Here is a 13,848-nt window from a genome sequence, read left to right on the forward strand (position 1 = left end):
ATTCTTTACCAGCTGAGCTACCAGGGAATCCCTATGTACCTTGGAAGAAATCGTAAATGCTGTTGAGTACCCCAAACAACATGTAGCCCTTCCTAAATACGGACATCCCTTTGAGAGGGAGCTGGGAGATATAGATGAGCTGACAGCACCTAATAAAACCCAGAAAAGTAAAAGGAAATAAAGAAAAAAAAACGCAGCAATTACCTGTCATTGGAAATTAGTGCAATGTAGATTTCATCTATGGGGAAATAGTGATGGATTATACAGTTTTTAAACTAGGCAACCCACTCCAGTATTCTTGCCTGGAAAATCCCAAGGATAGAATGCCCTGGTAGACTACAGTTCATGGGGTAGCAAAGAGTCGGACATGACTGAGCAACTTCACTTTCACTTTCTCTGTAATATAATAATACATTATATTTAGACTAGTTACAATATTCTACTATTGCAAATGGTGCTGAAGTGAATGTATCTAAATGTATTTATGAATGCAAAGGTGTGTGTGCTTACATATGTCCAATCACATATGCGTATACACGATACATATATACCACATGTAGTCACTTTAAATATTCTTCAATTAGACTTTAAAGAGGTATATAATGAATTGTACCCAGTTAGGAGGGACAAGTTAGGAGCCTGGGGGGCTACAGCCCATGGGGTCACAAAGAGTCAGACACGACTGAGTACCTAAGCCCAGCACAGTTGTGTGGATGACCTGATGGTGAGGCAGAGGAATACCACAGTTAAACAAAGAGGCAATAGGCTTGGATTACCTGGGGATGAATCTCTGTCCCTTTACCTTTACTCGTTAGCTTGATTCTTAGACAAATTACTTAACCATCTGGGTCTCAAATTCCTGTTAAAAATGATATTATTTTAAAAATTAAATAAGATAGTGCTTATGACAATTTGCAAAATGTGTACCATGTAGGAAGTATTATGTAATAAGTATTTCCTTCTATCATTTATTATTGCATCAAGTTGAGCTCTTTGACCACCAAAGCAAAGTAAATTCACTGTTCAGTAAAGAATAAAATGAAAATAAAATGGCAGATACTGCACTAATGCAGCATGTATTATAAGCAAGCTCTGGTCTAAGTACTTTCAGTTCAGTTCAGTTCAGTCGCTCAGTTGTGTTCAACTCTTTGTGACCCCATGGACTGCAGCACACCAGGCCTCCCTGCCCATCACCAACTCTCAGAGTTCACTCAAACTCATGTCCATTGAGTCAGTGATACCATCCAACCATCTCATCCTCTGTTGTCCCCTTCTCCTCTTGCCTTTAACCTTTCCCAGCATCAGTGTCTTTTCCAATGAGTCAGTTCTTCGCATTAGGTGGCCAAAGTATTGGAGTTTCAGCTTTAGCATCAGTCCTTCCGATGAATATTCAAGACTGATTTCCTTTAGGATGGACTGGTTTGATCTCCTTCCAGTCCAAGGGACTCTCAAGAGTCTTCTCCAACACCATAGTTCAAAAGCATCAATTCTTTGGCGTTCAGCTTTCTTTATAGTCCAACTCTCACATCCATACAATCACTACTGGAAAAACCATAGCTTTGACTAGACAGACCTTTATTGCCAAAGTAATGTCTCTGCTTTTTAATAAGCTGTCTAGGTTGGTCATAACAGAGCAAGCATCTTTTAATTTCATGGCTGCAGTCACCATCTGCAGTGATTTTGGAGCCCAGAAAAATAAAGTCTATCACTGTTTCCACTGTTTCCCCATCTATTTGCCATGAAGTGATGGGACTGGATGCCATGATCTTAGTTTTCTGAATGTAGACTTTTAAGTGAACTTTGATGAGAGAGAAACTTTCCTGACCAGTTACCATTGGATTCTAGGTTGAATTTATTCCATTATACAAAATGTTTCATTCTTATTTCTCAGTGAGGAAACTGGGACTCAAAGAGGTTAAATAATACCCAAGATTTCACCCTCAGGAAGTTTTTGAACTAAGCTTTGAATCTATGCCTTTGGGACTCCAGAATCTTCCTGCTACTCCTTAAGCTGTTTCCATAAGGCATGCTATGAACCTCACTGCACTCCTTTGAGAGCTGCCCCTACCTGCAGTATCTAAAGGCTTAATTTGGACTCTTACCATGTGCACGTGTCAACATATTTGTACTGTAAACATTTACAGTGAACACTTTTAACCAAGAGCCGCAACATGGTAGACCACGGTCTCAATAGATTCTTGTTGTGATTCTCATATGTTGTATCTGTGGTATGACACTCACTGAGGAATGATTCACTGAATAAAGTCCACAAAGATTGGTGGTATGAGAATCCCAGAGTCAGCTGTGATGTGAAAGTACAAGCCTGGGGGTTCTAAGAGGTTGAAGCAGGTCTCAACCTAAGGCTCTCCCTAACAGTACAGAGGGTCTTACTAGAGATGTATTCGTTATAACCATTCTTGGTCATTTATTTATTTTGGTAACAACTGATTGACAGAACCAATTGCAAAAAAAAAAAAAAGTGATACAAATAAATGTATTTACAAAACAGAAACAGACTTACAGATTTTGAAAACAAATTTATGGTTTCCAAAGTGGAAATGTGGGTGGGGGAGGGATAAATTAGGAGTTTGAGATTAACATATATGTACTGCTGCTGCTGCTGCTAAGTCGCTTCAGTCGTGTCCGACTCTGTGCGACCCCATAGACGGCAGCCCACCAGGTTCCCCCGTCCTTGGGATTCTCCAGGCAAGAACACTGGAGTGGGTTGCCATTTCCTTCTCCAATGCATGAAAGTGAAAAGTGAAAGTGAAGCTGCTCAGTCATTTCCGACTCTTCACGATCCCATGGACTGCAGCCCACAGGCTCCTCCATCCATGGGATTTTCCAGGCAAGAGTATTGGAGTGGGTTGCCATCACCTTCTCCAATATATGTACTACTATATATAAAATGAACAATCAACAAGGACCTATTGTATATTAAACAAGGAACTCTAGTCATATTCTATAATAATCTCTATGTGAAAAGAATCTGAAAAAGAATGAATATATGTGTATGCATAACTGAATCACTTTGCTATACACCAGAAAGTAACACAACATTGTAAATCAACTATAATATAAAATTAAAAAATAAAAAAGAACTGGGACTTCCTGTGTGGTCCAGTGGTTAAGACTCTGCTTGCAATGCCAGGGCTCCAGGTTGGATCCCTGATCAGGGAACTAGATCCCACAAGTCACAACTTTAAAAAAGATTCTGCATGCCACAGCTGAAAAAGATCACATTTGCTGAAACTAAGACCCAGTGCTGCCAAATTTTAAAAAAAAATTGTTTTTCAAAGAACTAATTTTAGTTTTGCAACTATTTATTGCATATGGTACTAAATGCTTTTTCATAACTAGAGATAACGTATCTAACTACTAGAAATATTCAGAACTGGTTCGGTTCAGACTGTTCAGTTCAGAACAGTCTCGTCAGGGTTCTGCATATTATCAAGCAAAAGATAGCTGCCTTGTATACTGTTCCCAACTGTTACAAAGAACCAGTACATTCCTTTTTCTTACTGTGTGTCAAAGAGAAACTATAAAGTGATGTGATTATATGCTTACTTCCCCCCTTGCTGGTTGTTGCTTATTCCACTGAGGCTTACATGGCTGGAATTCCCTTAGAGGTGCAGTGTCTAAAGCCTGGGATAGGTAAATGCCCAGGTGGATAAAATGCAAATGAGTAAGATCAACTTCTCATGTAGCATGAGAATAAAGCAGTGCTGAATATCATAATTGCATCTATAATATTTCCCCTACTTTTCAAAATATGAGAAGGAAGGAAGAGTTTTTTGATAGCGCCATTGTGTGGAAGTATTTGTGGTCTGTAGAAATGTGGAAAATGTGGAGAAAAAAAACACAAAGCTCAGTGCATGCCACCAGCTAATTGTGCTACCTCGAACAAATCGATCTGTGCCTGCCCTGTGCTCCTCACCTTGATTTAATTTGTTTACTTTTATCGAAATAAAGTTGACAACTCATGATCTTTAAAATGAGAGAATGAACCTGATGTGCAGGTCCGTCTCAGGTTCATATTAATAGGGCTCCCTTGGTGGCTCAGAATATAGACTCCGCCTGCAGTGTAGGAGACCCAGGTTTCATCCCTGGGTCGAGAAGATCCCCTAGAGAAGGAAATGGCAACCCACTCCAGTATTCTTGCCTGGAGAATCTCATGGACAGAGGAGCCTGGCGGGCTACAGTCCTTGGGGGCACGCATATCATCCAGTGATAGGTCTTCCGTGTCTTTTAGAGGGTGCAATGCAGAAAGCAAATCCAGTGAGGGCAGTAACGGTCCTGACTCCATCTTTTCTCTTTTCTCCCCAGACTATGTCAGAGAGTCACCATGACCTTGCACAATAACAATACAACCTCACCCTTGTTTCCGAACATCAGCTCTTCCTGGATTCACGGCCCTTCGGATACAGGGCTGCCCCCAGGAACAGTTACTCATTTTGGCAGCTACAACATTTCTCGGGCAGCTGGGAATCTCTCCTCTCCAAATGGCACCACCAGTGACCCTCTAGGAGGTCATACCATCTGGCAGGTGGTCTTCATTGCATTCTTAACAGGCGTCCTGGCCTTGGTGACCATCATTGGCAACATCCTGGTGATAGTGGCATTCAAGGTCAACAAGCAGCTGAAGACAGTCAACAACTACTTCCTCTTAAGTCTGGCCTGTGCTGACCTGATTATTGGGGTCATTTCGATGAATCTGTTTACTACCTACATCATCATGAACCGATGGGCGTTGGGGAACCTGGCCTGTGACCTCTGGCTATCCATTGACTACGTGGCTAGCAATGCCTCCGTCATGAACCTTCTGGTCATCAGCTTCGACAGATACTTTTCCATCACGAGGCCGCTCACGTACAGAGCCAAACGAACAACAAAGCGAGCTGGTGTGATGATAGGTTTGGCTTGGGTCATCTCCTTCATCCTTTGGGCTCCTGCCATCTTGTTCTGGCAGTACTTTGTTGGGAAGAGAACTGTGCCTCCAGGGGAGTGCTTCATCCAGTTCCTCAGCGAGCCCACCATAACCTTCGGAACGGCCATTGCTGCCTTTTATATGCCTGTCACCATCATGACTATTTTATACTGGAGGATCTATAAGGAAACTGAAAAACGTACCAAAGAACTTGCTGGGCTGCAAGCCTCTGGAACAGAGGCCGAAGCGGAGAACTTTGTCCACCCCACGGGCAGTTCTCGAAGCTGCAGCAGCTATGAGCTCCAGCAGCAGAGCATGAAACGCTCAGCCAGGAGGAAGTACGGACGCTGCCATTTCTGGTTCACGACCAAGAGTTGGAAGCCAAGCGCTGAGCAGATGGACCAAGACCACAGCAGCAGTGACAGCTGGAATAACAATGATGCCGCTGCCTCCCTGGAGAACTCCGCCTCCTCCGACGAGGAGGACATTGGCTCAGAGACCAGAGCCATCTACTCCATCGTGCTCAAGCTCCCAGGTCACAGCACCATCCTCAACTCCACCAAACTACCTTCATCAGACAACCTGCAGGTGCCGGAGGAGGAGCTGGGTTCAGTGGGCTTGGAGAGGAAACCCAGCAAACTTCAGACCCAGCAGAGCATGGACGATGGAGGCAGCTTTCAGAAAAGCTTCTCCAAGCTTCCCATCCAGTTAGAGTCTGCCGTGGACACAGCCAAGGCCTCTGATGTCAACTCCTCGGTGGGGAAGACCACGGCCACTCTACCTCTATCCTTTAAGGAAGCTACACTGGCCAAGAGGTTTGCTCTGAAGACCAGAAGCCAGATCACTAAGCGGAAACGGATGTCCCTCATCAAGGAAAAGAAAGCGGCCCAGACCCTCAGCGCCATCCTGCTTGCCTTCATCATCACCTGGACCCCCTACAATATCATGGTTCTAGTGAACACCTTTTGTGACAGCTGCATCCCCAAAACCTATTGGAATCTGGGCTACTGGCTGTGCTACATCAACAGCACCGTGAACCCCGTGTGCTATGCCCTGTGCAACAAAACATTCAGAAACACTTTCAAGATGCTGCTGTTGTGTCAGTGTGACAAGAGGAAGAGACGCAAGCAGCAGTACCAGCAGAGACAGTCGGTCATTTTCCACAAGCGGGTGCCTGAGCAGGCCTTATAGAATGGGGTGCGTTCAATAGCCGTCACCATACGCACACATCAACCCACAAACCTTAGGAGGGAGTAAGGCGAGGGTGGGGGTCGTCTCTGGCACTGATAAACATGTTTTTATCACCCAGACGTGAAAGAAGCTGCCTGTTTCCCGGTCCATTAAATAAACCCATTTTAATATCAAAAGTCAAATACCTGTTCAGCCAAAAATAAGTAAGCTTATTACTGAATATGAAGGAATTTATTCTGAAATAGACTTTGTTTTTTTCTTAAAGAGAAGGAAATAATTTTTTCATAGCAATTACACACCCAGATTGGTCTGCCTGGGTCTTTTAATTCCCGTTAGCTCTGGAATCCCGGTGAGCATAACTAACTGGCCCAGTTGTCACATGTTCTCCAAGGATCCCCAAAGTGTCCATCGGATCCCACATGGAACATGTCAGGCTAGTGAAGCCATGGTTCTGAAAATCTTTCATACGTTGCAAAACAGCACCTCCTCGTCCCAGTAGAGCTCCCTGTCTTCTCATCGGTGTGTCATTAAGCTCTCTTTGTGGACTTGATTCTTGCAAAGTACTGTTTTGTGCAGTTCAAGTTTCGTACAAATAAAAGATATATAAGTATATATGTGTATATATATATATGTGTGTGTGTGTGTGTGTATGTGTGTGAATTCCACGCACACACACGTAGTGTATATAATATAATGGGAATTAATGAACTGGCAAATTACTCCGGCAATAGATGCTTTCAGTACTTTGGTGACTAAAGTTTCTCTAGGATCCTAACACAATGTCAAAGTGAAATAAACCCAGTAGTGTTTTGGAAATCAGGGCTGTTTTCCTGGAGAACAGGCAGCAGACAGCAGCCAGGCTCTCTGGGCTGATCTGTGTAGGACAGTCAGCCTAGCGAGTCAGATGAGCACCATGGTCTGACCAGATTCTGAGTAAGTTTTCACCTTTGTTGACACCCTCAACAAAGCTAAATCAAATGGGGGCCCCCTCTGTGCCCAAACAATGAGTCACATCCGTGGCTTTGAATTTAATGGTCCAAATCTGAATGTTTCCAACCAAAGCCTTTGCTATCTTACCTGCTTGAAATTTAATAATAGTGCCACATTTGAATTTCATGCACAACATTATCTGGGGCAAAGCAGAAGAGACCTCGTGAGGGCCAGAGAGGAACACAGGATTTGATTTTTTGCTACTCAGCATCTTTAAATGCGAAAGGGCTTAAACCTCTTGTCACTTTGCTGTGACCAATGCTTTCTGGTGTTCATTGTGTGACCTTCACCCAGAATAGGTGGGGGTTGGCAAGTCCCAAATCCTCTGAAGAAAGTATTACACTCTGAAAAGTATTGCTGCAAATTGATTTCTTTAGTACATTTCTAAAAAGTGATTTTTGTGTTCTCTTCTGAATTGACCCAAATGCTAACTGTTCTTTTTTGGGGGGGAGGGGCGCTGCTGTGGCTGTCATCTGTGTTGCTGCTATAGTTGTTGAGGTTCCTTTTCTCCTTTTGTGGGGGCTGCGTGGGGAGTGGGAGGGGTGGGAGGCGGGGGGCTGAGGAGAAATCTTCTGTCTGTACAGGGTCTCTGTGTCGTGAACCCGGAGCCAGGTTAGAAGCTGCTTCTGTTTTCAGTGTGAGCTGGTGTTTACAGCAGATTTTGACAACAGTGGGACTGTACTCAGTGGTGTCTGTGTTCCTGAACTATTTAATTTCGTGTTATGTTTATAAGAAGACATATTTATGCATATTTCACCAAGTGTCTATTTAATGTTGATAAATATTACTCTTCAGTCTTCAGTAATGGTGTGTCCCTTGAAAGTGATTGTTAAGGTCCACTTGAGCAATGAGTAGGGTATATTGTGCTTTCTTGTTGCTAAGAAGAGGAAAAAGTCATCCTGTTGGTGTCAGGAGGTACCTAACTCTGTCTAGGTAGTAAAAAGTCAACCGCAACTTTATTGTAACGGTCTAATACTGTTCTAGTTAAACCTGATGGGAACTGATCAAAGCAACCCTCCACCAGTGTGTTTGAAATCACATGACAAGGGGAAAGAAGCAAATCTGCGTAATTGAAAGAGTGGGGTTTTTTGGCCCATGTTTGACCAAAGAGTAAGAAAAAACAGAGACTATTTTCTAACGTGTGTAGCAGACTACAGAATGTTATGTTATCAACCTGTGAAATGTCTAGTGAACAAGTGCATCTATATTTTATTACTCACGTTGGCCTGGCACTAATAAATTTGTGAATGCTGATTCAAGTCTCCCTGTACATCAGTAATTCCCATTCTCTTTGAAACTCCTATCTTGCCTCCCTCTTGAAAGGCCAATACCTGTATTTTTAAAAGATATAATTAAAATTAACACACGGAGAATCCCTAAGCTTTAGTGGAACTGTGAAGTTTAATAACAGGTCTACTCAAACATGATTATCTCCTGAATCTTGTCCCTTTATGATGCTGATAATGGAAGAAATGAAAGACATCTAAGACATCAGCTCTCTTTTTTGTGTTACTGGTTTAATTATAGAATTATTTTTAAATCTCCTGTGGGTGAAAACTGCTTTTACATACTGACTGACTCTGTTTTTAGAAATGTATGTCCCACTGACTCTGTTTACGGAAATGTATGTCCAACTCTTAGATCATTATCAGAAAAGGAAAATAAGAAAAATTATTTTGAACACAAAGAATTTAGAAGTATAATCAAAGATGTAGTGAAATGTTTAGAACTGGACCATGCATTTCTCAAAGGACTGTCACCAGCAAAGGTATTCAACATTTACATATGATCATCCCCAAAATGGGAATCAAATTGCTTCATTCCATAAGAATGAGGTTTGCAGAGTTTTCATGATTATGTAAAACTGAGAGAGTAAAAGAATAAATCCTAAATAAACTACATGTGAGGAATCTACCCCCACCCCCAACATACGCACACATGTTCTTCCATTCTCTATTCTCCAGGGTCTACCAGTTAGATACGAGAAGTGAGCTCTATGATCCTGTATTCCCCTGATTCTGCCCTTTTCCCTGGTGGCTCAGATGGTAAAGAATCTGCCTACAATGCAGGAGAACTGTGTTCAATCCCTGGGTCAGGCAGATCCCCTGGAGAAGGGAATAGCAACCCACTCCAGTATTCTTGTCTGGAAAATTCCATGGACAGGGGAGTCTAGTAGGCTACAGTTTATGGGGTCGCAAAGAGTCAGATACAAATGAGTGACTAACACTTTCACTTTTCACTTTCACTGCTGTCTTTTATCCATCACCTACCTGTGGCCTTTCTCTAGTGCTCTGTATTATCCTGAATCATCTTTGACTTCAAATCTAGCCTTGAATCTCCAAATAAGTTCCATTTCTATTCACTTTTTCACATATAATAGTTCTAGATTCTGGTAGAAAAAAAAAAAAGATAAGAAAGCATAAGCTTTAGAAGTTGCAGGAGCTAAAGATCTAGAAGGCATGGCAGCTTTTTTTGTCAACCCCCTCTGTGTACAGATAGGCAAGTTCCTTGCTCTGGGATGGGGTGAGAGCCCTTTGTGCATCACTTGTGAGAAGGGGGTGCACAGCTCTGGTGCAGAGTTAGCTGCCTCGGATCTATCTTAGGAAGGGAAAGGACACCAAGGCTCAGGCACAGTGGAGAAGCCTGCTGGAGACGATGTGAGCAGAGGCAGAACCTGGGGATCATTCTGGGTGCCCCAAGACTTATCCGAGTAGAGAAGATTCCCAGACGGGGACATATAGTTAATAAACTGGACAGTTCATCACAGCAGCTTCAGAGGACAAGTGAAGGTCCTCAAAGAAGCTCTGAACTTAGCATGAGGAACCCTGAACTCTTAGCCCAGTTCTGTCAACAAGTAATTACGTGTCCTCTGCCATGCTTGTCACTTACCCTTAAACTCACTGGGTCATCTCCATCTGCTCCTACTCATTAGCAACATAAAAGCATCTTAATTTGCCTTCTTGTATCACACATGTTAAATTGAGGCAGGGCATTAGGTAAATAACTACCATGATGAATGTAAATTATTTGTCTGATGAACACTTGAAGCATTCTGATTTTATATATCCATTAGAGTTATTTCCTTATATTTCAATACAGCAAACTCTAAGGAACTCTCCGATTTGTGGATAAACCTAGAATTCTGTTGCAAATACCTCAGTCCAGGATGCTCACCTAAGGCCTGACAACCTTAAAAGCAGAGTTGCTGGGTAGCTGGTGTTTGTTTTGCTTTGTTGGTGGCATTTCTCAAAATGGACTGAAACTGTAGAACAAAATACCCAAAACAGTGATCGTTTCTTCAATCTGACATCTCTACTTGTATTAATACCACCTCCTCTAAAAGAGTATTTTCTGTTTCCCTTTACAGTCCTAGGTTAGGCTGACTTTCCTTGTGTTTTTATGACTCTATATTGTAGGAACTCAGTCTCTACCAGGATTCATGCCTTGTATTCCAGACCCAAGAGACTGGTTTCAGCATAGTAGCTGAGAGCTCTTTAGAACCGGGAATTACATTTCCTTTTTCTATCTGAGAAACGAGGCTCATGTTGAGATTATAAAAATAGATAAAGAAAAACAAGTTCATAAAATAACTATATTCAACGTAAGTTTGTAAATGCATAATATTTCGCCACTGCATTTCAAAGTAGGCAAGTGTTAGTCTTATGGTTAATTGGACACACATTACATGTACTGCATCACACAGAGATGGACAGTGCACTTGAACATATGGAAGTGGACCCCCAAACAGTTGTATAATTTGATGACTGTAGTTGCCCTGATAGAATCAGGAAGACTCAATAGAGTCTACCACTCTTATCCTGGCTTGGAATACCCCCCAAATATTCACCCAAATCCAAAGTGGCTCTCATCTGAGTTGCATGAGAAATTCTGCATGAAAAGTAAAGGGAAAAGCAGGCCATACCCTCAGTTGCAGAGAAGTATTAATAACACTTTGCTTACCCAAATAACCTTATCCTAAAATATTATCCCCAGATTATAAAGGTTTATTTTTGTTCTTTCTTGAAATCCAAAATACTTATTAATTCTGTAATTTACATTCCAAATCCCAAACTATTTTTATCCTAGATTCTGTGATTTCCTTGATGATAGAAAGCAGGTCTTATTCATCCTGTGGCTAGCACAGTATCTGTCAGACAGTAGACATTCAATAAATGTTGTTGAATGTTTAATAAACTCTTTATGATTAATACAGCAAATAGTTATCAGAATTACATGCACATCATGCCCCACATTTCAACTGCAGCCAGAGGTCATTGGGCTGGGAAAGTGAATTAAATGAAAAATGGTTCATTCAGATGATGATTTTCTAATAAAATATTACTAAGCAACAAGGAGAAACATTTTAATAGATTTGAAGAAATAAATATAATTAAGAGGACAGGGAAGAAGGAAAATCCACTCTTGATCTCTAGTATTCAGAAACTTTTTACCAGATTAGTCAACTCTACTTAGTCCTAGTAAGTGAAATATTGGGAGAGCCTGGAGAGTCTATAAATAGGTCTTCTGTTTGTACAGGTGAAGTTCTGTAGTTTGGCTTAAAACATCCTTGCATGTAGTTTTGCTTGGCATGAAAGTTAGGACAGAATCTATTCTGTTCTGCAAGCATTGAACAAAAGCCCTCTCTTCATATCCACTATTCATTCCTTATATAACACATGGGTATTTTCAGCCTCCTACATACAACACTCCAGAGAAACTTCTTTGGGGCCTGTGGTTAGGGCTACGGGAAGGTGACATTTTCAAGGAATACTCCCCTCCTCTTTTCAAACACATGGGAACTGTCTAAGTTTGGTGCAGGTTTGAAGAAAAGGCAGTGAATTAGCACATTGATATTTTTTGGCAGAAAGCTTTCTGGGAAATGTCTATGAAGTGTTCAGTGATGCTCACATCCTTCTAATTCATGAGGATGTAGAAACCACTGTCCAAAGAGATGGCAATATATTTGCTTTGTAAGCAAAAGGCATGTATCATAGTTGCATCTATAACTAGTGTCCCCATCTTTCAAAGGCACTGAATTTTACCTGTTTTTATTTCCTAGTGTCCAGCACTTCCTCAATAGTCTTTTTAGATATGTCATATGCCATTTTTATTCCTTCTCCTAAAAACAAGTCAATTGTCTGTACTATAAAATGATGCCTGCAACTTTATGGTGATATTAACCCCTAAGTTTAATAGTGAAATAAGGAAATAAAACTATAAATAAACAAAGAATGTGGTTGGTTTTCTTTTTAATCCAAGGTCGATAATACAGCAACAGCTTTTTACTGTATAAAAGGGTGGAGTATTTACCCTGAAGGGAAAATTCTGAAACAGACCGTTATTTGCATTGACTTCTCTCTTTTACATGCACTAGAACTTTCATCATGAACATTGCTGCTGTTGTAACTCAAAGCAATACCCTGTATTTAGGACTATGAATTAAGCATATATTAACTATCTATGCACACACAATCCTAATTTTCATATGCATATGAAGAAAAATGTTTCTAGATATATGCTGTGGATCTAACACAAATAGACTACCAGTTATTTCTACAGCAAAGATGGATTTATTTGGGATCTGCAACCTTGGCAAGCTTCATGAAAGCCCTCCGACACAAGGGAAGGGGAAAACTTTTCCTGAGGGGCAAAGAAAGTTGGGAGGGCTCCGGTACACAGAGTCCATGGCTTCTCAGAGGCCAAGTCCTTGCCAGGAGAGGAGTTCTTCCTGCTGTACTCTGCTGTCTTCACAGAGCTTGAGAGCACCTGCTTCTGGTCTCCCAACTCCCTTTGATGTTTCTGTTTATTAATGTTTTATAATACTTTGAAGGAGATTTTATTTTTCTCTTTTTCAAAGAAATGTTTATCTTGCCCCCCTCCCCTATGGCTGTTTCCTTTTTTTCCCTTTGCTGTGCAGAAACTTTTTAGTTTGATGAAATCCCAACTTGTCAATGTTTGCTTTAGTGTGTTTTGCTTTTGGAGTCAGATCCAAAAATTCATTGCCAAGACTTATGTTAAGGAGCTGGTCCTTTACCAGCTGGTTTCTAATTTCAGGTCTTTTAGTCAAGACTTTAAACAATTTTGAATCTATTTTTGTGTATGATGTAAGTCCAGTTTGATTGTGTTATGTGTAGCTGTCCAGTTTTCCCAGCAGCATTGATTGCAGAGACTGTCCTTTCCCCCATTGTATATTCTTGCCATATTTGTTGTAAATTACTTGACCATATACATGTGGGTTTATTTCTGGGCTCTCTGTTCCATTGCATTGATCTGTGCATCTGGTTTTATGACAATGCCATACTGCTTTGATTACTACAGCTTTGTGATAGATTCTGAAAGTAGGGATGTGATGCTGACAGCTTTGTTTTCCTTTCTCAGGATTGCTTAGGCTGTTCAGGGTCTTCTGTGTTTCCATACAAATTTGAGGATTATTGTCCCTTTTTCTGTGAAAAAATACATTGGAATTTTGATAGGAATTGTATTGACTCATATAGATTTCTTTAAATAGTATGGACATTTTAACAATATTAATTCTTCCAATCCACGAGGATGGAATATCATTCCACTTATTTGTATATCCTATGTCTTGTGTAGTATTAGGGATATTATTATTCTGAACCTGTGTGTGCATAAGTTGAGATAAAACAAGTGACTAATTAGATATTCAAATTTAATTATTTCTGGTGTCAAGCTATACAGTTTCTATTTGAATTGGATGTATCAATATACACTCAGAGTAT

The 13,848-nt window shown here is 41.0% G+C and overlaps 1 protein-coding gene across 7 annotated transcripts in view; it reads left to right on the forward strand.

The window, feature by feature from the left end:
• The window catches only part of CHRM3 (cholinergic receptor muscarinic 3), a 567,870-nt gene extending 559,508 nt beyond the window's left edge, over positions 1–8,362 (forward strand). For all 7 annotated transcript variants that reach the window (XM_070781879.1, XM_070781883.1, XM_070781884.1 and 4 more), the window contains one exon: positions 4,327–8,362. In XM_070781879.1, coding sequence (XP_070637980.1) covers positions 4,327–6,118 — 1,792 coding nt within the window. In that variant the 3' untranslated portion in view covers positions 6,119–8,362. The remainder of the gene's footprint in view (positions 1–4,326) is intronic.
• The last annotated feature ends 5,486 nt before the right edge of the window (positions 8,363–13,848 follow it).

This window comes from Bos indicus, chromosome 28 (assembly GCF_029378745.1).
Source record: "Bos indicus isolate NIAB-ARS_2022 breed Sahiwal x Tharparkar chromosome 28, NIAB-ARS_B.indTharparkar_mat_pri_1.0, whole genome shotgun sequence".
In the NCBI taxonomy this organism is placed as follows: domain Eukaryota; kingdom Metazoa; phylum Chordata; class Mammalia; order Artiodactyla; family Bovidae; genus Bos; species Bos indicus.